This window comes from Acipenser ruthenus, chromosome 5, assembly GCF_902713425.1.
Source record: "Acipenser ruthenus chromosome 5, fAciRut3.2 maternal haplotype, whole genome shotgun sequence".
In the NCBI taxonomy this organism is placed as follows: Eukaryota; Metazoa; Chordata; class Actinopteri; order Acipenseriformes; family Acipenseridae; genus Acipenser; species Acipenser ruthenus.
Window position 1 is genome coordinate 29,850,913 of NC_081193.1, and position 27,908 is coordinate 29,878,820.

At 39.4% G+C, this 27,908-nt stretch overlaps 2 protein-coding genes across 2 annotated transcripts; one reads left to right on the forward strand and one right to left on the reverse strand.

The window, feature by feature from the left end:
• Positions 1-17,590: 17,590 nt before the first annotated feature.
• On the reverse strand, positions 17,591-18,445 carry LOC117403184 (protein FAM3C-like). The gene has a single exon (XM_034005186.2). The coding sequence runs from the start codon at positions 18,310-18,312 to the stop codon at positions 17,845-17,847; it is 468 nt and encodes a 155-aa protein (XP_033861077.2). The 5' UTR covers positions 18,313-18,445; the 3' UTR covers positions 17,591-17,844.
• A 1,516-nt stretch (positions 18,446-19,961) lies between these two features.
• Positions 19,962-26,633, forward strand: LOC117403385 (chorion-specific transcription factor GCMa-like). The gene is made up of 6 exons (XM_034005498.3): positions 19,962-20,054; positions 21,079-21,185; positions 23,257-23,509; positions 24,012-24,124; positions 24,716-24,844; positions 25,141-26,633. The coding sequence occupies exons 2-6, from the start codon at positions 21,093-21,095 to the stop codon at positions 25,747-25,749; spliced, it is 1,197 nt and encodes a 398-aa protein (XP_033861389.1). The 5' UTR covers positions 19,962-20,054; positions 21,079-21,092; the 3' UTR covers positions 25,750-26,633.
• Positions 26,634-27,908: the final 1,275 nt, after the last annotated feature.

Below are 27,908 nucleotides of genomic sequence, written 5' to 3' on the forward strand. Positions count from 1 at the left end.
TCCCTTTAATTCCCTTCCTATATCGGTCAGGGCCGGCGCCAGGTTTCTGTAGGCCCTGGGCAAAGGACTTCCAGGGGGCCCCATAAAATCGTATAATTATAATAGGCGTTTAGGCGTTATGATAATAGACGTTATGATGATAATAAGATGTTATGATAATGATGTTGTGGCAGGGCAGAAGTCCTGCACGTGTAAATAAATATCATTTGTAAATAATATGTGTAAATATAAAATGTGTAATTATGAAAAAGTGTGTGCTAGATATGGCAGGGCTGGAATTGTTGTTCGGTTAACAATAACCGAACAATTTTTTCTGCTCTGTGCTTGTAGTGTCAAATAAAGATAAGGTGACAGCAGAAATTAGCATAAGGGCCCACTGTTTTACTTAGATCCTTGAAGAACGAGAAGCCACATAGTCTAATGCTTCTACTAATACGCAATAATAAACCATTCTGTTTTACTTATCACAAAACTGTTTAATCACTAATGTGTTATACACAATTTAATTATTTATGTTTGAGGATTGTTTCATAATAAATCATGTTCATAATTCACTGAAATGTTTGTGTGTGTATATATATATATATATATATATATATATATATATATATATATATATATATATATATATATATACTTTAGTGTGTTTCGTTACTGTGAATTTATCTCTTCGAATATTTTTCAGCCAAATTACTCTAGTCTCGTTATGCACGGGAAATGAATGAAAACTTACTGTTGAATTGTACCGTGCTGATGCTGAGCATAACGGGACACAGCAGTGATCACTGCAGTTGCCTTCTCAGTGTTGATATTTAAATGCTTTTGTAGTTGTGCCTGAACTACAACTCATCTTTTTTCTCTCAGAAATTAAACAAGCAAGTAAAAAAAAAATATTTAAAAACCATTCAACACTGCAAAGGAAAACTGAGATACCAGTATCCTGAAATGTGACGTCATAGCTTTACAAAGTACTGAGGAGGCCATTAGCCAACAGGGAGTGAGAAGAGGTGGGACTAAGGGAACAGGACGCAAGCAGGAAAAGAGAAAAGAAAAAGGGGAGATCTGAAACATTTAACTGCACTGCACTGCACGCAAAAAGTTTAGTTCAGTGAAAGCCCTATAGGCTGCTTGAGTAGGCTAGCTGGCACAGAAATATTACATTTACTCATATTTGCAATTTTATCTCTGTATGTGTGTGGGCCCCTGTGACAGAAACAGAATGATTCTTGGTGGTAAATCTTCCTCCCAACCTGTGAGGGTGCTAAGTAAAGGGAACAGAGTGCCCTGGACTGGATGGCCTGACAATTAATTCCCTGGGTTAAAGGGAAGTCGGTCATCTAGAAAGGGGGGCGGAGCTCTGGTACACTAAATCATCGACCCGGAAGGGAAACGATGTGGCAGCCGTGGATTCGAGGAGCGGATGCAATCGTTAACCAAGGGGTCATGAGTGACGGTACAAATAGAGGACAGATCAACGTGATCTGTTCCTTTGTTTATGGTTAAGGAATGACCCGGAAGGACCAGTATTTGTGTAACGTACTGTGAGGGTTTTGTTTGTTTGTCTCTAATTGTTACTTATTATTATTAGTAGAAGGCTAACACGTTCCGGAGTTGTCATCAGAGGCCAGCATTAACCCAGACATCACTGCACTTGTATCACGATATATATTGTATTTGCACCACGAGCACTACAGCACGCACCCAGGACTGGTGACCGTGTTTGTATATTGTGTGTGTAAATTGACTGTGTTTATTATTTGGGACTGCAAACCTGTTTTAGAGGTAACACAATTAGTTCCAGACTCCCTTATCAGACGGTTAGGTTGTTGGTCCTCCAGTGCTTACCAAGTTTACATTGGAACAAATTTTACAGATCCTAAAAATGCTTTTACAAAAATTGCTCTTAAGCGTTAGTAGCCTGCCCGGATTCCCAGAGGTTTATTTCCCAAAAATGGGTTTTGTTTTCCTCTCCTGCGCTCTGATGATCATTTGTTAAAGGTTGGCTAAACCTTCAAGTGGGCTATATTGAATACTAATTGTGGCATTGAGACCGGCTTGTTCTTTTTGGGGGTCTCAGCCTCGTCCAGTCGGCCAGGCAGCGAGCCCTCAAACCAAGTTAGGTTTTATGCCAAATTAATGTGTATATACAACATACTTCTCTGTAAAATCGCATACTCTGCATTCTCCACAATAAATATTTGTACTAAAACATTTTGTGATTGGTATATTATGTGATTAAAAACTGTGTTTGATACAGGCCAGTGGTTTAGCCGTCCTGTGGTAGTTAACGAAAACTGTGTACAGTTAGTTAGCTCTCCAAAAGGAGATAGGTGTTTGTTTTCTTATTTGTAAATATTATAAATAAAACCATGTTTGTTCATGTAATAATATATATATGCTGGGACGCCAGAATAACTGTCGAGCCCTCTTGAGGTGTCGTGGGCTAGTCGACGAAACACTGAGGATGGAAGGTGCCCACTTGAAGACCCCAGAGATGTACCCTTGTGGCAAAGTGGTAATGACGTGCAGGTGAGTGCAGTGCAGAAGAATCACACAGACAAACGTTGGTACAGGTGCAAGGGTGTTTATTTAAATTAATAAATGTCCAGAGCCTCAAGGCAAAACCTGTAAATAATAATAATGCTGGAAGTGATACAGCGGCGTGTATCACTTCTCGTTATAATCCTACGGGTTTGACCCGCAACCCCAAAGTCCCGTTCCGACACCCACACTAAACACAAACACAAAGACAGTGCGTGATTTAAGTGCTAAAAGGTGCAAAACAAAAGACAGTTCCAGTAGTGAAAAGGTGAGTGGTGAAGTCCGGGTTTGTCGCTGGCCTGCGGCTGCAGCTCCGGATCGTGCTCAGTAATCTTTAGTGAGACAACAACACACAAGACACACAGTGTTAGAACACAGACACAAAACACTCACGGTCGATCTCACAAACGGGCTCCTTCTTGGTCATATAATTTAACCATATGCAAAGGAACAGATCACTCAAGCCATGCCCCCTATTTATACCCTTGCCCATGACCCCGAGGTTAACGAGCGCATCCGCTCCTCCAGTCCTCGGATGCCACGCCGCTTACCGTCTGGGTCACTGAGCTCGGGTGCCATAGCTCCGCCCCCTTCCGAACTGACCGACTTCCATCTACCCTACGGAATAAATTGTCGTGCCATTTCATTAAGGGTACTCTGTTCCTCGTACACCGTGCTCTCACAGGTCGAAAGGGAGATCTAACACTAAGACTCATTCGATCTCTGTCACATATCCCACCGCTCAGAGTGGAGCCGAAGGAACACTCGGCTAAACCTACCTTTCCCATTACTCTCCCCTCCCGGGAAAAATAATCCGCATTTTGGTGGTCTTTCCCTGCACGGTGTACCATATGGTACATGAAGGGCTGCAATGCCAGATACCACCGAGTTATCCGGGCATTGCTGTCCTTCATTGTGCTTAACCACTTGAGTGGGGCGTGGTCAGTGACAAGATCAAATGAGTGTCCCAGCAGGTAATATCTTAAAGAGTGAGTAGCCCATTTAATGGCCAAACACTCTTTTTCGACGACGGAGTAGTTGCGCTCCCGAGGGAGCATTTTTTTACTTATGTACAGAACAGGGTGTTCTACTCCGCCTACCATTTGAGACAGGACTGCACCCAAGCCGACATCCGAAGCATCGGTGTGGAGGATGAATCTCTTAGTGAAGTCTGGCGTGATGAGAGCAGGGGCCTGGCAAAGTCTCTGCTTAACAGTATTAAACACCCCCTGACATTCTTCTGACCATTTAATTGAATTTGGTGCGCTCTTTTTGGTGAGGTCAACTAAGGGATTAACCACTGTGGCATACTCGGGGATAAAGCGGCGGTAATAACCGGCTAACCCCAGTAGCGACCGCACTTGAGCCTTGGTTTTGGGGATTGCCGCGTCTACCAAGGCCTGGACCTTGGAGACAACGGGTTTCACCCTGCCATTCCCCATTACAAACCCCAAATATTGCGTTTCTTTTTTGGCAAACGCACATTTTCGCAAGTTAGCTGTCAGCCGGGCTGCCCTTAGAGACTGAAGGACGGCTGTGATCCTAGCCAAATGCTCTCGCCAGGTGGAGCTGTAAATGACCACATCATCAATATACGCTGCCGCATATTCACGATGTGGGTGTAAAACCTGGTCCATCAGTCTCTGGAAGGCAGCAGGCGCACCATGTAACCCAAACGGCATGGTTGTAAAATGAAACAGCCCCTCTGGTGTTGAAAATGCGGTTTTCTCTCTAGAACTACGAGTTAACGGGATCTGCCAATATCCCTTCGTCAGATCCAGAGTGGAGATGAACCTCGCCGTCCCCAGTCTATCTAGGAGTTCGTCGACCCGAGGCATGGGATACGCATCAAACTTGGCAATAGCGTTTACCTTGCGGAAATCAACGCAGAAGCGGTTGGTGCCGTCCTTTTTGGCCACTATCACAATTGGACTGCACCACTCGCTCCTGGAAGGCTCAATCACCCCAAGTTCGAGCATGTCCCATACCTCTTTGCGAACGCCACTCCGTCGACTTTCCGGGATCCGGTAAGGTCTCTCTCGCACTGTGACACCTGGGGGAGAGATAATGTCATATTCAGCGAGGTTAGTTCTACCGGGCGTGTTAGAAAAAACATCGCTAAATTCCTCAATTAACCTACGTAGTTCACGTTGCTGATCAGGAAGTAACTGTTCCCCCATCGAAATGTTCTTTGTGCTAGAGGGTTCTAGCTCGGGCCCTAAATCATCCTCTATATTGCCTGGGGCTATAAATAACACCTCTCTTGCCTGCCAGGGCTTTAATAAATTTATATGATAAATTTCTTTTTTTGTTACGGCGATCGGGCTGTTTAATTTCGTAATTCACCTTTCCTATAGCCCGAATCACCTCATATGGCCCTTGCCATTTAGCACATAGTTTGGATTCCGCTGAGGGAAGTAGCAGCATTACTTTGTCTCCAGGTCGAAAAGTTCGGATTAATGCATTTTGATTGTAATGCTGCTGTTGTCGATGCTGAGCCGATCTGAGATTGTCTTGGGCCAAACGACCGACCAAATCTAGGCGATCTCTCAGTAGGAGCACATGCTGCACTACATTTTTGGACGAGCCTTTGTGCTCCTCCCACCCCTCTCTCAACAGATCGAGAATGCCGCGAGGCTGTCGGCCGTACAAGAGCTCGAAGGGGGAGAACCCTGTCGAACTCTGCGGCACCTCTCTCACCGCAAAAAGGAGGTAGGGAAGAAGCGATGCCCAATGTTTTTGCTCCTGATTCACAAATCGTCTCAGCATCGCCTTTAGAGTCTGATTAAAACGTTCCACCAAACCGTCCGTCTGTGGATGGTAAACCGACGTTCTGATGGGACGTATTTTTAGTAATTTATATACCTGCTGTAGCGTATTTGACAAGAAATTAGTTCCATGATCAGTCAATATCTCGTTGGGGATCCCTACTCTTGCCATAATCTGCACTAGTTCTTTGGCTATCGCAGCAGCACTAGTGGACCTCAATGGAACTGCCTCTGGGTATCGCGTTGCGTAATCTACCACCACTAATATATGCGTATACCCGGAGTCAGAAGGTAGCAAAGGGCCGACTATGTCCACTGCGATGCGTTCAAAGGGGGTGGAAATAATCGGCAGTGGGACCAAAGGGGCGGGGCGCACTCGACCCGGCGCTACTCTCTGGCAGTCTGGGCATGTGGCTACATATTTCGACACTTCCTTATAAAGACCTGGCCAAAAGAATCGAGCCAATATCCGTTCCCTTGTCTTGTCAACTCCGAGGTGCCCCGCAAAAGGGATATCATGCGCCAGCCTCATGACCTCCAGCCGACAAGACGGGGGGACCAATAATTGTGTTACAGGATGTCCTGTGCCCGCGGCCAGGTTTACCCTATATAGTAATTGCCCCTTGATAATGAAGTGTGGAAATACTAGTGCCCCAGCGCCTTCAACATCCTTACCTTCAATGGACCGGACCTGTCCCCGAATGTGCACCAGTGATGGGTCATTGTCCTGCTCCCACACTAGGTTCACATTCGAGTGCCACATGTCCGGTATATTGAGCGGGGCGGGAGTAACATCTGCCCTTGATGGCCCAGTAACCTCGCCCTCTCGGTCACACTGCGTTCCGACCCCCTTCGACTGACGTTTTTCACCGTTATAACAGGCTCCCACCAGCCCCCAGCCTTGTCTCATTAACGCTCCCTCCCATTTCCGCAGCCTTCTCTCTTTGTTTGTTTTTTTCGGCCGGAACAGGGAAAAGAACATTTCCGCTTGAAAGGGAAAAACATTACCAATCATTTCCCCTTCTACTTTTTCTGCCACATTTGCGTGTATGGCCGGGACTGCCCTTAATTTCAATAAATCTTTATAGTTGGGCCAGTCCCGACCCAGAATAATGGGATGTGGTAACCTTTCCGCTACCCCAACTACCAGGGAACGTTTCATCGGACCGACCGATAAATATGCTTTTACTGTGGGGTATGTTGCCGTGTCTCCATGGATACAGGAGATCGCCACCTGACCTTGTGGCTGCCACACCATACCGCCTAAGAGAGATGCTCTAATTAAGGTCTGACCACACCCTGTGTCCACTAATGCATGGGTTTTCACATTTCCAAAAATCACCTTAACAATACAAGGCCCCTCCCGACCATTTTTCCCTCGCTTACCCGCTTCAGATGCCAGATTACAGACGGCCACGTCACACTCCATCGCAGATGGGCATGACCTAGCCTGATGTCCCGGCTGGCGGCACCTAAAACAGGTAGGGGGAAAGGAGGGCACAGTATTAAATGGTCTGTCCCGCTGCTGGTATGGCAACGGGGCAGGGGCAGCACCTCTACCCCAGCTGGGGGCCAACCTTGGTCTCCATGAAGAGGAGGCAAGGTCGCCCATTGGGGTTGGTGCTCTTGGAGGTCGTTGAACCGGTCCTGGTGGTGGGGCTGATGGAGCAGAGAGAGGAGGTGGGGCTCGGCCGCTCCGTTGAGGTGGGGTGAGTAGCCCGGTCTGGGCGGATACCAGGGAGTCCTCGAAGTCCTCAGCGAGCTTGACTGCCTGTTCCAGGGTGTCGGGGTTGTGGCGCCGTATCCATCCTTGGGTCTCGGCGCCGACCACATGACAAAACTGCTCAATGACGATGGCCTCCCCCATCTGGGCAGTTGTTTTTAGCGCCGGGGTGAGCCAGTGTATCATGTGGTCACAGAGCTTCTGCGCGACCACCCTGGGGCGTACGTTCGGGGACCTCCTGTACTCCCTGAACCTCACTCGGTGCGTTTCCTCCGTAATGTTAAGACGGCGGAGAATAGCCAGCTTTACCAGGTCATATTGAGCGGCGTCGTCATCCCCCATCGCCTGGTAGGCTGCCTGCGCTTCCCCAATCAGGCAGGGTCCCAGCTGGCTTGCCCAGAACTGTCGGGGCCATGACGCGGTGGTAGCCAGCCGCTCAAATGCCACCAGGTATGCCTCTGGATCATCATCCGCCGTCATTTTCTGCGTCCGTGCTTTGGGCGCTCTGAAGCTGCATTCTGCTGATGCTGTGGGAGGTATTGCCAGCCCGACCCTCTCGATCAGCGCAGTGTACCTCTCCTCTCTCCGTCTTTCCTCCACCTCCCGTCTGCTGTCCAGCTGCTCCAGCAGCGCCGACAGTGTTGCGTAGTCCATCCTTACTTCTGACAACCACGTGTGGCAAAGTGGTAATGACGTGCAGGTGAGTGCAGTGCAGAAGAATCACACAGACAAACGTTGGTACAGGTGCAAGGGTGTTTATTTAAATTAATAAATGTCCAGAGCCTCAAGGCAAAACCTGTAACTAATAATAATGCTGGAAGTGATACAGCGGCGTGTATCACTTCTCGTTATAATCCTACGGGTTTGACCCGCAACCCCAAAGTCCCGTTCCGACACCCACACTAAACACAAACACAAAGACAGTGCGTGATTTAAGTGCTAAAAGGTGCAAAACAAAAGACAGTTCCAGTAGTGAAAAGGTGAGTGGTGAAGTCCGGGTTTGTCGCTGGCCTGCGGCTGCAGCTCCGGATCGTGCTCAGTAATCTTTAGTGAGACAACAACACACAAGACACACAGTGTTAGAACACAGACACAAAACACTCACGGTCGATCTCACAAACGGGCTCCTTCTTGGTCATATAATTTAACCATATGCAAAGGAACAGATCACTCAAGCCATGCCCCCTATTTATACCCTTGCCCATGACCCCGAGGTTAACGAGCGCATCCGCTCCTCCAGTCCTCGGATGCCACGCCGCTTACCGTCTGGGTCACTGAGCTCGGGTGCCATAGCTCCGCCCCCTTCCGAACTGACCGACTTCCATCTACCCTACGGAATAAATTGTCGTGCCATTTCATTAAGGGTACTCTGTTCCTCGTACACCGTGCTCTCACAGGTCGAAAGGGAGATCTAACACTAAGACTCATTCGATCTCTGTCACAACCCTACTTAGCTCAATCCAGACTGTTGTCATGCTGATGCGCTAGGGAGGCCGCACTGTGGTTGATCCCCGGAGCCAGCATCGCAGCCGTTGTGTGTGCTGATGCGCCAGGGAGGCAAAATAAGCTGATCCCTGGAGCCAGCATTACACTTCAGCCATTAACACCAGACAGAAGGATATCTACATCATCATATGGAAGGAAACGTAAATGGATGGAGACACATATGGATCACATTAGTTTACTGTAAAGCTGCGTCTTAGTTGGTGCTTATCTTGGCGAGAGCTGAGTTCAAATCAGCATGAAGTTTTAACATCTACTCTCGTTTAATGGAAATCATTAATAGTAAATATAGACTGGAGAGGAGGGCTATAGTAGAAAATTATTGACCCGAGGGAAGACTATTGTTACTGACAGGGGGTTATAAAGCCCGAAGCCGCAGGCATTGCACCCTGGAGGTAACAACAGTCTTCCTGAGGGGCATTTCATTTCCCACTATTACCTGAGTCGGCAGCACATGTTTAATATATGAGTCAGTCAAAATAATAATAAGGTTGAATAGTAAATATGACTTTAAATACTGTAAAACCATAAATATTTGCTTTTATTATGTGTTTTTCACGTATGAAACGAAAACGTAAACATTTTTGGAATGAATATCTTAGTGCTGTACATATAATGAAGTAATACACTCCTAACAGTGCAACAGGTCACCAACACTTTTGGGGCAAAATGAGTTTTATGGGTGTGATTCGCCAAATATTTTGGTCGCAAAATTTATGGCTTTACAGTATTTTGATTAAATATAGCTGATACAGCATAAGTAAATAACTAAATAACATAAATAACAGAAAATGTTTTTGACATTCATACCGCATGTTTTTTTTCTTTCTTTTGTAGTATGTTTTGTAATTAATTTTCTGTCACAGAATCGCTGTTCAGCAGTTTTTTCATTCAGCCATTTTTATCTTGTTGTTTAGGAGTGGAGGTGGAGGGCATTCCTTTGAAAAGGGGTGAGACTGACAGTGATGTGAACCAATCACATAACAGACTGGTAGTGTAAGGATGTAAGGGCAATAGCTCAATCTATTTTTCCACCTATGATGAGGTTTTAAACAATCACAGTGTAATGAGGGATTATAACAGTTACATATTTCAAAAATTGAATAGCAATATAAATATTTGAAATGTGAAATGCTTCAGTCATTTATATTTGTGTGTGTATTTGCCTTCGGCTTGGGACTAAATGCACTTTTCTTTGGGTCCTCTTGTTTAACCATTGTGTTAGTCCGATGGATAAATTAATAAAACACAAATAAACATTTTGTTGTGCCCTTGAATATTGTTGTTGATAATTCATTTATATTCACAAAATAAAATCCAGGAGTCCAAAGGACTCACTTTGCTAGTTCTTAAAACCAGTCAGTCCAGCAGGTGATGGCAATTTGTGTTATAGGGTATAGATAATGATCAGTAGACACAACAAATCACTAATCAGAGCAGAGTCCGGTCCCAACTGTATTGAATTAGCGAGAGTCTACTTTACTTACAAATAGAAAGTATGGAGCTTTTGTTAGTTTTGTTATTTTATTTCTAAAAGATCAGTCAGTAAGATGACACCGACAACTGAAAAGCAGCAAACCTCTTGACAGTGTCATTTCCTCACACATATATTATATTTATAATATATAAAAGTATAAAAAGTTTCAAATTACCAAAAAAAGTTAATATATGTTTTCATTGGTGCTTCTAACCTCCACTTAAACCAATGGTTTATTTTTACGTCAAACAATCTTTACTTTATACTTTAAACTTTAGTGGAACGTTCTGTTTTAATATCACATGCTACTTGACATATTATGCAAGTTTACTTTGAAAGAATGACTACTATGTAAATGTATTGTTTCAAAAACAGAACCATTTCCTGCATGAATGAACCTGGGCTCTAATCAGTCCTAGAATCTTAGAAGAACATGACCGTATTCCTCACCTCTCCATCGTGCCATTGTTGATATTACTCATCATACTTTTTCTTTCATTTTGTCCGATCTTGTTATCTGTGGTTGGATTTGCTTTTGCTAAAATACAATAACTGTAGTTATTAAAGTGCATTTTACTTTAGAAGAGATTACATTACCAAGTACTGCTAAGAAAAACAGGACATAGCTTTAATGTACTTTACTGTTGCATGCCAACACAGTACCTCTACCCCCACACACACTAATGTGCTTGGGGGGCAAGGAATGGCAAAGACATGGGACCACTGCATTTGTTCCCCTGTAGAACAGGTGCAAGCATCTCCCAAGAAGGATACAATTGCAGGGTTTTGGGTGCAAAAAACAAATGTTATCAAATATCTAAAAATAGTAAACCTTTTAATTTGCAGGTTCTTACTTTACAATGTGTTACTAGGTATTACTAATACCTGTATACAATATTATTTAAATACATATTTAATCTTACATGTTTGTAAATGACCTATAACTGTTGCAATTCAACTTACGTCTGTGATTTGGTTGTTTGGTGTCTAAGCAATCATTTGCCTCATGATTGCCATTAATGCAGCAATTATATTTCATACCATTTGTACAGCCCATACCTTTTTCACAGTTTAATAATAAAAAGATGTATAATTTTATTTCAAATTAAGTGAATTATAGGTATGAACTTTTTGTTTCTAGGCTTTATTATTTTACATGGCCATTTTCAAGTCCTGAATAGAGACATGATCTTTAGAATGCAAGGTACTTCATATTAATCTGATCAGCTAATTTCTACAGACAGCACTTACCGGTAATAGGTTAACCTTTATACCTTTTTTACACTTAAAATTTGAACCATGACTGGCTTTGGGACAGCTGGGTATAAAGTTTGTTATCAGTGGTTTTTACAATTCACTTTGTATAGAGCTGTCCCTGCCATCACATGAGCATGCATGCTTAATTTCATAGTTCTTGTTCCATCTGTTTTTTATTTTTTTTTATTTCAATCAGCAGCCCACATTTTCTGGGCTTTTCACAGTGGTGGGTATTGCTAAACTATGTAAGCTAGAAGTTTAACAAAAAATAAATACAAATTTAAACAAAATACTTGACAAAAAAAGAGCATACTTAAGGCAATGGATATTCATGCATCAAATGATGGTTAAGCCTGTGAGCTGCAGGTGTCAGGAGTACCCTTATGTTGAACTAATCTCTCTTATTAAACAGACTGCTATGTTCTTTTATCTTCATAATAGAAAATTGAAAATCCAAGGCCAGACATTTCAGAAAACATAGCTTGTAAAAGTAAATAATGGTATCGCCAGAAAAGATTTGAAACAAGGAACACTAGTACTGTACCCTTAGTAAATGATCTTCAATGGTACTGCAGAGGCATGGCATAGTACAGGATACAGCATTTAAATGAGTTAAAATGAATGTAGCCTCTCTGATCTGCATACGACCCTCTTCCCAGAAGCTCTCAGAGCTGGCTCAATATACAGATATAGAGACATCATTTTGAATGGAGATTTCTACAGCAAGACTTGCTTGGGCATCTGATTAGCCCATCTGTGTTAAAATTCTGTGTTTTTGTTATGTTGTTAAATGTATTTGTATTTGAATTATTTACAATAAAATATAATATTATCTGGTGAGCAATTTTTCAAATGGTTCATCCAGTTGATATTTCCCATATCACATGGACGTGGCATATTAATACCAGCAACAGAGCGCTACCCCAGTGTGAGCTGTCAAACAGCAACACATTTTCACAATTCTCTAGTGTACTTGATAAAGAAAACCCTTCAGAGCCCTCCACATCCAGTGAAAATCAGGTAAATCCAAGAGAAACCCACGTTTCCAACATCAAAACTACCTTGGCAACAGGGTCTCATCATTCAATCTTCGGGCCAAACTTTTATTCACCATAAACATCTTTAAATCGGCCAACTGAAAAATTTCCCATCCACAGACAAAGATTATTTTTGTTCATTTAGCAGATGCCTTTATCCAAGGCGATTTACAGAGACTAGGGTGTGTGAACTACTGCAGAACTGCTCAACAGCTGCAGAGTCACTTACAACAACAACAACTCACCGGAAAAATTGAGTACAAAGTTGTTACGTGACTTGCTCAAGGTCACATAACGAGTGAGTGAGTTGGGATTTGAACCAGGGACCTTGTGGTTACAAGCCCTTTTCTTTAACCACTGGACCACACAGCCTCCTGATGCTTTCTAATACACTTTGATTCTGATTGAAGGTAAGCCACTTCTCACAAAAAGGTACACAAATGTTAGCAAGCACAAACACCCTCAGAACAAACTAGTGAACATAAAAATGGCAAAATAGTTGTATATATAAAAAAAAACGTGAAGGCGGGTCATTTTAACACGCTCCCTAACTTATCTTTCAGCCTTCTCGAAAAGAAAAAAATAATTGCCACGGGAACTTGACTGCAAAAAAAAAAAAAAGCAGGACTGTCAGTGAGCACAGCTGAAAACCCAAAGGAAACCCAAGTTTAAACCCTTCACTTTGGTTACAGTCGTGTTATAACTCCTAATACAAACCATTGCAATTGCGGTTTTCTCTGTACTGTCTCACATAATGCAAACCTTATTTACAATTTTGTTCAAGTTTTCAAAATTGTTACTATTTTAAATGCAATTATTATGCAGTTCACTCTCTGTCTAATAACTCACTGACATAAACTACGTAAGGTAAGCCCCCAACAACAAGCAACCGAGAACTTTAGAACTGGCAGGAAAAAATTAGCTCACCAGAGATTATAAAAAATACTGCACAGGGTTGTGTGTGACAAATAACAATTGAATTCCCGCCCTCGGGTGTGCATTCCATTCTCATAACACACACCACCCCATGCAGTATTCTATATGTATTCAGTTTATACTTATGTAGCAGGTTTTAACCTTTTCCAATGTAGGGGACACCTTGTTGTTAAAGGATTTTTCCACAGACCAGCCTACCAACTTGGGACCAAATCAATCTTTATTTATACTATAAACGATACCAGTACTGCTACATTTGATATTGAGAAATAATACATTTGTAAAACTTTAGCATACTTTACTATTGTGCAAAATGTAATTGCAATAGTAAACGGCAATATGTGGTTGTGCAGTAGCAGTGAGAAATACTTAATCTTCTGAATTGATCAATTATTTGCATTTGGAATCTGTTAGGTGACAAAACCCTGGTGAAGCACAAGTAGGCAAGATGTTCCAAGAAGAATTAACTAAAAGGTTTGAAAATAGCTTCATGTTGCTCATTGTGTCAATATCAATAACTTGTTTGTTGTGATGGGTGTTTCTTTAAACACCCCAAATGTGAAAAAAAATACAGAGAGAATGCACTGAAGGTAAGATTTAAAGTAATATTTTATTATATTTATCAACTTGAACAGATGCTTCATTTTTCAGTGTGGGCCAATACCTGCACCTGAGACCAATTAAGACCTGTCATCAGTTATGTAGATCTGACTGATGAGAGCACTGACACGACTTTCATCTTGTTCATATCAGAAAAAAAAAAAAAAACTATAAAAAGATTCCTAGAGTTTCCCTGTGCAGTGGCCTGCATCTGTGCATGACTGTTTTCTACATTGTTTTGAACTGCCTAACAAAAGCTCCTGGCAGTTAATGCTGGGAGGAATCAATTTCCATCCATTGCCATTGTCTTTGCTCTTGCTTCATTTTTTTGGACGAAACATGATATAGTTTTCTAAAGGAATTAAGTTTTATTGCATGTGAAATCTTGCTGGCAAGTGAAGGTTCACTCTTGGATATGGATATAGGTTTATTTTTTTATTTCTGATTCTGTACTCTACATTATAACTAAAGTTTGTTTGTCAAATGAATAGCTTGTTATGCTTTGCTCCTTGTAAAATATTTTGCCGAGGATGGCCGGTGTGGTTGAGTTGATTAGCCACACATTTTTAGATAATTAAATCCAGCAGGGGCAACCACAATAGTGTCTCAGTTTACCTGTTAAAGTGCCTAGCACATGACCAAAAAAAAACAAAACTTGTTAAAACTTTTCAGCCTGTCAAGTTGACATAGATTAAATCGAAAAGATGGTAAAATTGATAGCAATTCAATGGTTACTGCCATGTGTATGCTGTCTGCATCTCTACAATGACCTAAGCATTGAGGTGTGGTCTTCTCTCAATCCTAGAGGAGAATGTCCATGAACAGCAATGTCCATTACATTACAGGGATTGTACGGTACAGTATGCTGTAGTACAGAAAGTGCATACATGCATAGTGCACAATTACATTACAGTAGTGTTTGTGCTGTGTAGAGATACAGTACGTATCGATTTTCTATCCTCAAGATTTTCATGATAGATGAAACTGTCGATCTGGATAGATTTGGTTGGACTCTTCGACCAGCTTCAGCCATGCTTAGGCCATGGATGATTACATGGTCCACAATTGTGGCTGTGATTTCATTTGAAACATTTGTTGTTCTGGTATGACTTCTTTGACGACCTTGCGCTCCTCTCCCTCCCCTCACACGCACACCCCTTCCTCTCACTGTTTCTCTCTGAGCTTCCATTTTCTTCTGCCTTCCCTGAGGCTTTCCTATATCTCCTTATATAGATGACTTTGGGCTGATCGATCGATTAAGTATTTTGTGCAATTGCGTCTGCACAGTCATTGAAACAATTAACACAAATGGAACTAATTTCCTTAAATTGCGAACAATGTGTGAACAATTTGTAGGCACGCACTCTCAAGTGAATCTTGTATTCACTGATGACATTTGTGTTAAGAGTTGTGCAAAACAGTGCTAAGGATATGCTATTCATGTACAAAGAGTAGAAAGGGATTAGACGTTCTGAAAATGAGTTTCGGAAATTGAAAACTGATGTCATGCGTTAGATATCTTTGACCATAGTTTCCAAAAAAGGGAGTTAGCGGTTGAGAAATACTGTAATAATGTATAGAATAAAGTTAACATACACAAGTACTTAGTACACAAGTACCTACTGATGATATATAGCTAGTAACCTATTCTATTACATTAAGCATACCAAATTACAAAACTTTACAAATCATTAAATTAATGCAATTGAATAAAACTTTAACACCTACAGTTAAGGTAATGAAATACTGTAATTAAACGTACCATATACCAAACTTTGAAAATCATCAAAGAATACAGTTCAGTACAACTTTGACACATTACAGAACTTTAGGAATCATTAAACTTCAAAAATTCAGTATAATGTTTCTATACTTTGATACTTGCTGTTAAGGCATTGTAATAACATGCAAACAAAATTAATAAAATAAAAGCTTAGCTGCTCAGTAACATAGACAGAAAAATCAAGAATGAGATCAGGGGCGTAGCTAGGATTAGATTTTTACTGAGGCAAAAAAAAAAACAGTTTAACAAACCTCTTGCAGATCCTGTTCATGTTACAAAGGTAAAAGTTATCATCTTATAAAGCCTGGAGACTTTTTGCAAACTGCAAAGCAATATTAAGTCCCTTGGATGATGATGTTAATGTTAAATGACCCATATTATTTCAAAGAGTAAAACTAATTGTCTCCCAGCAAAACCACAGCAACCTAAAATGACCATATTCACAGTCAGAAATATGTGATTTTAAAAGGACAAGAATATAACATCAATATTAATAAGTAGATGGGTTCATACCTTTATTGACTTGCATTTGGTTCACTGCTACTTAAGTTGCCTTACACTGCTGGGACTGGTAACTGCTGCTGACACTGGGACTGGTGCTGACACTGCTGCTGACACTGACTGGTGCTGACACTGCTGACACTGGTGCTGACACTGACTGGTGCTGACACTGCTGACACTGGTGCTGACACTGTGACTGGTGCTGACACTGACTGGTGCTGACACTGCTGGGACTGGTGCTGACACTGCTGACACTGGTGCTGACACTGACTGGTGCTGACACTGCTGGGACTGGTGCTGACACTGCTGTGACTGGTGCTAACACTGCTGACACTGGTGCTGACACTGACTGGTGCTGACACTGCTGGGACTGGTGCTGACACTGCTGACACTGACTGGTGCTGACACTGCTGTGACTGGTGCTAACACTGCTGTGACTGGTGCTGACACTGCTGACACTGGTGCTGACACTGACTGGTGCTGACACTGCTGGGACTGGTGCTGACACTGCTGACACTGACTGGTGCTGACACTGCTGTGACTGGTGCTAACACTGCTGTGACTGGTGCTGACACTGCTGACACTGGTGCTGACACTGACTCGTGCTGACACTGGTGCTGACACTGTGACTGGTGCTGACACTGCTGGGATTGGTGCTGACACTGTGACTGGTGCTGACACTGCTGGGACTGGTGCTGACAGGACTGGTGCTGACACTGCTGGGACTGGTGCTGTTTGTGTACAATATTTGTATGACTCTATAGTACTTTGACAGGTATTCACCAATAATAATAATAATAATAATAATAATAATAATAATAATAATGTGATGTTCCCACCTCTGAACGCTTGATCTCCTTTGAACGTTTACACAGTTTCTCATTCAATTCTAATTTTCTTTTGTCAATATAAATCGACGATAGGAAGTAGTACAGTACTTCAGGCGGGGGAAACCGGTAGCTGAGGTCCCGGTGCTGCCTAGCGCACAGGCCGGGTCACTATAGATGCAAATACACAGCAACTGTGCTAATAAAACGCTATGCTATAGCAGGTAGGGTGATACTTGGACGAGCTGACTGTCCAGTTATTATTATTATTATTATTATTATTTGTTTATTTAGCAGACGCCTTTATCCAAGGCTACTTACAGAGACTAGGGTGTGTGAACTATGCTGCAGAGTCACTTACAACTACGTCTCACCCGAAAGACGGAGCACAAGGAGGTTAAGTGACTTGCTTAGGGTCACACAATGAATTAGTGGCTGAGGTGGGATTTGAACCAGGGACCTCCTGGTCACAAGCCCTTTTCTTTAACCACTGGACCACACAGCCTCCTGTATTTGTGTTTGAAATGGTACATCAACCCTACATCTATAGTTATGTTATATTTATTTAAAGTTGTATATTTAATTTAAAACAAAAATGTAGCTAAAAGTAAGACTGCTACACACTTTCACAGTTTATCATTTTTGGTCGCAGATTAAAAGGGGAGCTATAAAGAGAATTAAATAAAAACAAAAAACACAATTAAAAAGTTAGATACAAAGACATGCAGTGGGATTGGATTAAGGTCTTGATTATTTTGGGTCCTACATAGAAAGACGCTCAGAATTGTCACAGCAACTTTCATGTGTTTGGTTAGAACCTTTGCAGTAAAGACTATAGTCTATATAAATATACAAATGTACAACAAAAAGATATAATCTTATATTCTTAATTTAATCAGATTTCTCAGGGATGCATCCTTCCATTTTCAAGACCTCAGGCCAACCTTCATATTTATTGGTATCCTTGTTATTCTTGATGTGCTGTTCAAATGGGCTCTTTGTTTTAATTCCTTTTCCTCCAACAAAAATCAAGTTATCCCGAAAGCCCAGGGTGGCAATACTTGTACTTCCTAATTCACCAAGAAGTTTCCGTGCTTCATCATTAAGTTTAGTTGCACCATCATCAAAGGTGGCAATTAACACAACTGTCCCATCCTGGATGGTCTTGAGAAACTCAATTAAAGGCTTCACATCTCGCCCCCACATGTAATAAAACTTTGTATCCATTAATTCTCCAGTTCTACCATTTACTAAAGCTAAATTCAATCCTCTTCCAACATTGTTCTTATCACCACTCATCAACACATGACCTTCCAAGCACATCTTTGGCCCAACAACACTTGCTGCCCCACTTGCCATTTTCAATGCAAAATGCTTCTTCGGACAGGGTTTTGAAAGTCCACATTTATACCTCGGAGGTTTTGTAGAATGTGAATGAGACACAGCTGACCTTGCAAAGATATTTCCTAAACTGCGTGCGAGTCAGCGCAGGGATGGTAGCGGTGATCTGAGCCTAAAAATAATTGGGCATTTCAAATTGGGGAGAAAATGATAAAAAACTAATTGGCAACGACGAAATTATTAGGGGGAAAAAAAACGTATTGCGGCTAAACATCATATTGCGCAAGGGAAAAACAAGAAATATAAATGATAAATTCACTTAACATTGATTCTTACCAAGAGTTGGCTTCTTTAGAAAGAAATGTGTAATTGTTTGTTTTTTTCTCCGTTTCATGTTAGTGCTGCACTGTAAACCAGAGTACAGAGTAACTTGGGAAACGTCTTTGTGGCGCGAATTTGACATACCCCAGTGTCTGTACAGCCCGAGATCACAGTAATGTGAAAAAATTAAAAATAATATTTTATATATCTCAGTTTTACACTCTTAAAAAATAAAGTGGGTACGTTTTGGTTTTTTATCTTTTTTTTTCGTCTTCACAATTAAGAATTAAGCCGATTTTTAACGAGGCGGCTGCCTCAATGGACGCTACGAGCCGGGAGATGACTGTTTTAATTTGTCAACAGCAACAATTTAAAGCACACAATGCTCTATCTAAGGTTTTGGAGGTCTGAATAATTCTGTAACTTCCATTTGCCTCAGTCTGCTTGCCCTTTTTTTTGGCAGGTAAATCTCATAACCATTTTAGCAGCAGAAGCTGCGTGCTTAATACACCACACGTAATTCATCACATGATTACAGGTGCGTTCGGTTGATTAGACAGTACGGTTGATCAAAGATCGGATAATTGACTGCTGTATTTATTATGGTTCAGGTTCAATAGTAATTTACACCCATAGAAATACAAATATACAAATACATATTTTTGAGAAACGATTTTTAGCATGTGCATATCCATCTATTTGTCATACTTTTCTCATAAACCTAGATAACCGCTTATTAAATAATGAAACTTAGTATTAACATTATTTAGCATACGTTTTTAGATGTATCAGCTTGTGGGGATATATGTAAGCGTCTCTCCTTCACAGTAACATTTTTACATGATACTGACACCTCATTTGCTTACCTAATGACATCTAGGTCTTAAATACCACATAATCCAATTTTCATTAAACTACTTTTTTGCCATTTCTAATTCTATAATATTCTGTACTTACTGCTGATATACGTCTATCATGGTCATCAACTTTTTTGTCATACTAATAGCTTTAATTCTGAATGTACAGTTGTAACGGGGGATGAGTTACTGACATACTTGTTCAAGTAAGATTAATCTTCAGTAGCTGTAATGTATACAGCATGACCTTACGAGACATGGCATTTCTTTGCTTTCATAAAAAAACTAAGCCATGAAACACAATTGAAAAATGTGGTAACATGATTCATATGAGTGACACAGACTTCTTTTATTTCTACAATATTCTGACAAGATGCAAATTACTTTGATTGCTTGTGTGTCACTACCCTCCTGGAGTGCAATTACCTGTGCTCTTCACAATCTGATTGGACAGAGCACTGGGCTGCTTTGCCTGCAAAAAAAAAAAAAAAAAAAGGTTTTTGCTGTGGCAGACACTTACTGGTGGAGTCTCTTCTGAAGTCAAGGCAGAGTGACATACCCAGAAACATCGAAATAAATGAGGTATGTTTCCACAGGTTTGCGAACTTACATACAGTACTGTACTTAAACAGCATGTTACTTTAAACTTTCAGGAGCGACAGATTATTTTAAAATATTCATTTTTCAATTTATGTGGCATGGCTTTCTACATTATCCTGAAAGCAATTATGGCTAAAGCCTAAATGAAATAAATTTAGCAATTATTTTAGATTTCTGCTTATAACATTTTGAACAACCCTGTTACAGGTCATTTATCCTATTAGTAGATTTTGTAATTGTTTCTTTGTCTGGTATGAGGGATAATCTCATTTCAGAATTGTTCAGAAATGTATTGTCTTCTTTCAAATGTTCAAAGTAAAGCCATCAAGGGTAACAAAGATACAGGTATTTGCTTAGTTTTATACAAGATGGAAATTGTAGGTTAAGTGTGATGGCTTGACAGGTTAAATGTAGCAACTACTGCTAAAGAATTTAGACTTATACTGCACTGTAAATACTATATTTTAGTAACACTAGTAATGTCTTTATTCATTTTATCTGTCAGATTTTTATGTTACATGTGTCTTTTCTGCGACAATACAATTATACATATTTTTACTTACATGAATGAATTAGAATAAAAATGGAATGAAAATTATTATAAACAAATTACCTGCGCCAGAAATTTCACGAAATTTGACGATAATCAATGTTGGTCACTGTACAAATACAGCAACACAAACATTTCTATGCTTGGTAATATCTGGCTTGTAATAAGTACAAACAATAACAACAAGAAAACTGTCCTAAAGACCTGATTAGGTAAACTTCATGTTTTCTACTATTAATCTTTACCAAACCCGTATTGTGCAATGAAAACATAATAATAAACATGTTCTATTTAGTAAGCTGATGGAACAGGTTTTGTTGGCAGTGGAATACAGATTTTATCAATATCTTTACCCCTATTAACATTTCAAAAGACAAAACTTCCTGCTCAGAGCAGTTTGTACAATATGCTTGACTGAGATACAATAATTTCCCAATTTGTCGTATTGTGCTCCAGGACTGTATCTGAAAATGTTAAAAGGTGCAGATGAGATTGCCCCACATCGTGATTTTACACCACTGATTGGAATGAGCTGGGATATTAATGATATCAACCTTCCTCAGGTAGGTTACTTCTCTCTGACTGATTCTTCTAGTATCAGTTCATGTATTAATAATTTTTTAACACTATAATCTTATTTGTTTAAACAAAAGGTCAAAGTCAGAAAAAACTATATACAGTTTTCATAATGAAGGACTAAAAAGATTTGGTCCTTTATTTTGACTTCACATTTCAAATAGATATTGATTTTTTTCAAGCTTGTTGAAGTGATGCCTATTTTTGTCTCAAGTAGAGGTTATTGTGACACTGAAAGCAAACTATGGTGTGCAAATAATATATTTTAACACAAAATATATGTTTTAAAAAAAATACATCAAGATTTAATAACCAGGTTATCCTCATTATCCTCATCCTATATTTTCACCTAGCAATATGTTTGTACCAGAGTAAATGGATTTTAGATTAATTAAAGCAAACGCCTGGAAACTGAAACAGCTAAATTAAAAGGTACTTAAAAGGCAGTTGCTGTGATATACCTAAATTACATAATTTGGATCCTGGTTGGAAAATAGCCTGGGGCCTACTCTGTGAGGAAAACACTTGACAATATGCCCCTCATCCCTGTTTATCCACTTATGACTTTTGTATTGCCTACAAAGTAGTTAATGGCTTCAGCATTGCTACAATTGTCATTCCTATTTTATTAATTGCACAGTGCTATGATTACGTAGTTACTACTTTTACATGGTAATGTAACGCGAAGTACCCTGTAACTGAATGTGAACTTTTTGGTTACATGAATTAGACTTTAAGAAGTAGGAAACAAATTATTACTTAGTAATTTACTTTGTAACACAGTATATGCACTTTCCTATCTGACTTAACTTAACTACACTGTTACTACACTGCAGTTGTATTGTAAAATGATGCTAGCAACTTGTTACACCACAATATGTATGATTATGGTGTCAGAATATAGTAATTACGGTGTAGTTAAAGTAAAGTGTATTCCAAATATAGGTAATTCTGAGAACATGAAAAGTCAATCATTGACTTTTACAAGTGCTGTTCAACAAGTTTTGCTTTGGAAAATCCCGTACGCTCAGCTTGCTGTGAAGGTCTCATAAATATCATCAATTTGACCTTCCTAGTCTCACTAAGTTATGAGGCGATTACATTTTTAGATGTCTCAGAAATGTGACTGTTTTTAAAATATTGTACAGTACCAAGGAGTTTAATTTAAAAGGCTCACATAATTCAGCTAACGAAGTGTTAAACCAAACAGAACTAAACAAATACGAAACAGGTCTTTCATTTGCATTTTCAACAAGGTAAACTATTAAACAATGTAGACATGGCTTGTTTTTATATCAATTACTGTAACTACTGTATTAACATGATCACATTCAGGGTGAGTTTTCCTAATAAAGACACTTTCTTCTGTTAACATGGTTAATATGTTTTATTAAGCTTTAAGACAGTTTTGTATCCTCACAAATTCACATGAATTCAAACAGAACGCAGGTTGATACCATAACGTTATGTTGGAATTTCTAGCTGTTGTTTTAAAATGTTGCACAATTTTCTTTGGAACAACGTGCTTTGTGACCACAAAATGTGGCCAATAATATATTTGAAATGCAAAGTACTGTTAAGCCATTGATACAACAGGCACTCAAAGCTTTTTACTCCAAAGTATTTTAAGTATAAACGTATTTTTAAGATTCATACTGAAAAATAAGAATATAAGCTACTGCATTATACTGGAGCAATACCACAGGATAGTTTTCTAAGGGTCAAACTAATATTACTTAAATTAAATACATGATGGGGTATATTCAATGGATCTAATACATTAAAATATTATCCCTCTTCTGGGTGTTTTTGATATTTTTATAGACAGAAACACTTTTAGGCACTGTAATATTTGATTTGTATAACCTTGATACATAAATGGCCCTGTATAAAAGCTGGGGTTTAGATCAATTGTTTTTATATAAGTGTTTGTTATATTATTTAAAAAAATAAAAAATTAAATAGAAAAAATAAAAAAACATCACTTTACACTTTGGGCTAAAAAAACAAAACAAAAAACATTTACATCATCAACAGACCTTTTTTTTTTCTTTAAAGGATGTGAAGCAGACAGACAGCTTCCAGGAATGGACAGATTCCTATGAGAAGTACATTTACAGCTCTAATGCCAAACATGCACAGAGACATTTGAGTGGCTGGGCCATGAGAAACACCAACAACCACAATGCTCGCATTCTGAAGAAATCCTGTCTTGGTGTGGTAGTCTGCAGCAATGACTGCACAACAATGGATGGGAGTAAAATACACCTGAGGCCCGCCATCTGTGACAAGGCCAGGCAAAAGCAACAAAGTAAGCACAGACACTTGCGATACTCAGGAGGGGCAAGTTACTATACACAGTGTTAGAGAACATTACTTTACTTGGTGTAACTGAGTTGTGCATATTGTGGCAGTATATTTTTCAACAAAGAATGTTCAGATTGAAATTAATGGCTATTGTGAGAACAGAAAACGAGCAGCGTTGTTGCAGGAGGAAGCATAATCTGGATACACTAATGAATTCATAGGACAAATACTCTTTTTCATGTCAAATGCACCTTAGTGAAAATGTTCAGCTTTATTCCTTGGCTAATGTATAATATAAAATATGAAAACAATTGGATGATGAAAACTATTTTGCCATTATACATGTATCACAGCAAAATTAATAAATTTCTTGTAAACACAACATGGTGTTCTGAATCCTCTGCTGATAATGTTGTCCTAGTTGCCAGGAATGGGCTGGAACATTGTCAAATTCCTGTGCTTTCTCCTTTGATCGTATATTTATAAGAGTGAATATATTGTTTCAGAAAAAGGATGCCCAAATTGCCATGCTCCTCTGACTCTATTGTGCTGTAGAGGTCACGGGGGATATCCTGTCACCAACTTTTGGAGACATGAAGGATCTTATATATTTTTTCAGGTGGGTAGTGCGACTAAACAAACTCCAATCAAATGCAAATATGTCTTTGGAAACAAAACACCCTTATGAAGTATTACTAGTAAAAATGCATGTAACCTGTTTTTTTCTTGATAGAGGATTTTGTTTATGGTTAGCAAAGTGGCTTGAATGAGGGCTATAAAATACCCACTATCCAAAAACATGTGTTAGGTAAATTGAACTTTATTACCACTTATTGAGTTTAGAACCTTTCTATAAAAATATCTACAACAATTCCATATAACAACCATGATCAGAATTCCATTCTGCCCTTTCTGATATGGTTATTTTAAGAATATTCACGCACGTTGGTTACAGAGGGTAGAAAACTGCATCTTCATACATCATTAATTTAATATACTTTTAACCTGAATGTGTAATAGGCAATTTTGGATGAATGAAGATAACAGGGGGGAAAAAAAGATGTATAGCTTCAACTTAAAAAGCCAAAATACACTCTTAGCTCAAATTACAGTTGCTATATCTGTCTTGACATGTCTCTTGTGATCAAACAAATACACCCTACAAAGATGTCTTTACAATGAGGTTAATATTTCTTATTTATTGTTTTAGTCCAAAGGACTGCATGATCATCCAAAGCCTGAATCAAAATTAGAAGCTGAGGCAAGAAAATCAGTTTGCAGAAAACGTACAAGTATCTCATTAAAATCACCAAGTCTCAAAAGAACCCAGGAATCAGAGGTATGAACTAAACTGTGGCAACTCTTTGAACTTACCTGTAACTGTTCAACTTTTGGGTCTGTTTGAATGATTTAAACAGTGGAGGGCCCCCTTTAATCCTGCTGGTGTTTTCCAGTGCACAGTATTATTTAAATAAAAATATCTGTAATAATAACAATAAAAAGGATCATGTATACTTTATTAATGTCACTAGAAAAAAGGTTTTATGAAAATGGACAATTAAAGTACCCATCAAACAATTACAGAATACCACTAAATATTTTATAAATAATGCTCTGATGTCTTCTCCAATTCAGCCTTTTGCAGGTATAATGCCAAGCCAAGAAGCATTTTACCCTGCCATTTCACCCCATTTAGGAGACCACTTCCAGAAAGAGATTGCAGACAGTCTTTGCATCCCTTACCCAAGCGGTTTCAACTTTGGGAAAACTCCTTACACGGTTGACGGCTCAGCTGACATGGACGACATTGGCAGATACTATAGCAGATGCCTACAATATACAGCTGGAAACTACGGTTCGGGGAACTTCACTGGAAACATGAAAACCTGCGATTCTAACTATGAATACGGGGACAACTGGAGTAGGATTATCAACTCGCTGAATGCATGCACAAGCAAGCCCATCCTTGGCTATGCACAGGGTTCTGGAAGCTATCCTTATGAAGCAGCGGCTTCACAAAACTTCCTAGATACTCCATTACAGAATAATTACACCATGGTGTCAGAAAAAAGAGCTGCTCTCGCAGGATTTAAGCAGGACTTTGAGCAGAAATGGGGTGAAGACAGCTGTGAAAAGAAACAGACCTGGAACTGTAAGAACAGTTGTATTACTGCTGCCGAATTTGAACTTTGTCAGGAAGATCCATGTTTTGAGAAGAATAATTTAAGCCACCCTTTTTTCTGAAACAAAATATGCAAATATTGGCATTGATATGCAGTAGATGATATAATTTACTAAGCAGATTAAGCTATAAAGTTAGTGGCCCTTTGGGACCTTGATTCTGGTTTATAACATTATTTAACTTCATTTTTTTGATAGAGATGCGCTGGAGAATGAAGTCCTCTCTATTTATATACATAGAGTAGGGATAGCATGAACTGCAGATATGTTGCCTATTTTCAATTTCTACCAAATGTGTCATGGACTGCTGTCTGCTGAAAATCAAGCAGAAACTACCAAACTCATTTCAAACCCAGCACCCAATAGACACATACACAAAGTTAATGTTAGGTAGTCAAAGCACTAATTACTGTCTGTAAAACCAGCCATTAAATAAGTGTTGGAAATTGTGGTATTACTGTACACATTTAAGTATTAGTAAGTATTTAATTCCGATAATGTAAATATTTATCTGTGATAAATTCTACACTTATTTATAGGAACTGTCTATCACATATTATAATGTGTTGGTAAGTTTTTGTTTTCTCTTATATACTTCTTCTCATTGAGCCATCTTCTCTATGATTACAAAACATACTTGCCAGTAATGCTCTAGCAGGCAGATAACATGCTTTTCATTTTCTACGAAACGACAAGATGAGTTCCCAGTATAGCAAGTACAGTACTAAACTGTATTGTAAACATAGTCCTAAGATTTAAGGTGGGAACCAGTATTTATATAGTCATTAAGGCTTTCATTTGTACCATTATTATTATTTTTTTTTTTTACTCAACACATTCCATAATTTTGTAAACTCTACTGTATTGTTACTGTTGTCAAACAAATAAACAAATTACACTTCAAATTCAATAGAAATTTCCATTAAACACAACATGAAATATAAATAAATGGAACCTAGCTACTGTTATTTATTTATTTCTTTAAAATAATAAACCTACTGTAAGGTACCATCTGAAAGAATTATACTGTACACTTTACAGTATAATACTTTTCACCTATTGCAATGACTTGGCATGTCAGCAGACTAAGTTGAATGGAAAGGCAGGATATGGATGTGAACCACTAACCTCACAATTCAAAAATGAATGTTTTACTATTCAAATGAAGAACAATCTTTCTAGGTGAGAGGTAAGTGTCTAAAGCTGATATCAATATAATTAACAGCTGGTAGGATGAGCTCTGTTGCAATATGTAATCTAGAAGGGAATTTACCCAAGCCAAATTGTTAGGATTATGTAATCATGCAATTCTGAAATTCAGATACGTAAGTAATACAGCTTCGCAGTAAAGCTTTCAACCCATTATTTGAACATTAAGTGAACATTTTATGCATTACAAATTAAACTGGATTGTCAAACTATTTGTTGTTGAACTGCACGATGAATTCAAAGGTCAGGTAAAAAAAAAAAAAAAGGGATATGACATACAGTAGCTTTATGGACTTTAAAGCAGATATGGTTTGGTTAGAGATACAATTGTCAGGTACTTAATTCGGTAAAACACATTGGGGTTTGAAATGTGCATAAGACCTGGCTGTAGTTTGTTTTTCTTCATAATTTGCTATCGAGAATCACTTATCAAACCAGACTATCTGGTTTGATATGCTTTTACATCTAACCAACCTAACAGGTTTATTGACCATAAAACAACACATACTGCCTTTCACTCTGCATATCTGTATTGGGTTCCTTTTCTGCAAATACATGCTTTAAATGTGTATGCAGTGACTCATGTGCAGTGTATCAATTAGCTTCTTCAAGTAGTAACTAAAATAGAACTAAACATGTTCCCTGGCCAATGATAACAAGTGGTTTTATTTATAATCCAGGTCTGGTGACCATAAATAATATTTCCCGGGCAATACCCAGCAATGGGTATTGCATTGTTCTAAATAACAGAATTGCAGTTCCAAATAATAAACACAGTCAATAGTACACACACAATACACAAACACGGTCACCAGTATTGGGTGAGTGCTGTAGTGCTTGTGGTGCTAAATACAATTATTTGTGGTAACAAGTGAAGTGCTGTCTGGGTTGATGCTGGCCTCTGACGACAGCGCCGGGCATGTTTAGCCATCTACTAAATAACAAGAAACAATTAGAGACAAAACAAACAAAACACTCACGATACGATTTCACAAAACACATGTCCTTCCGGG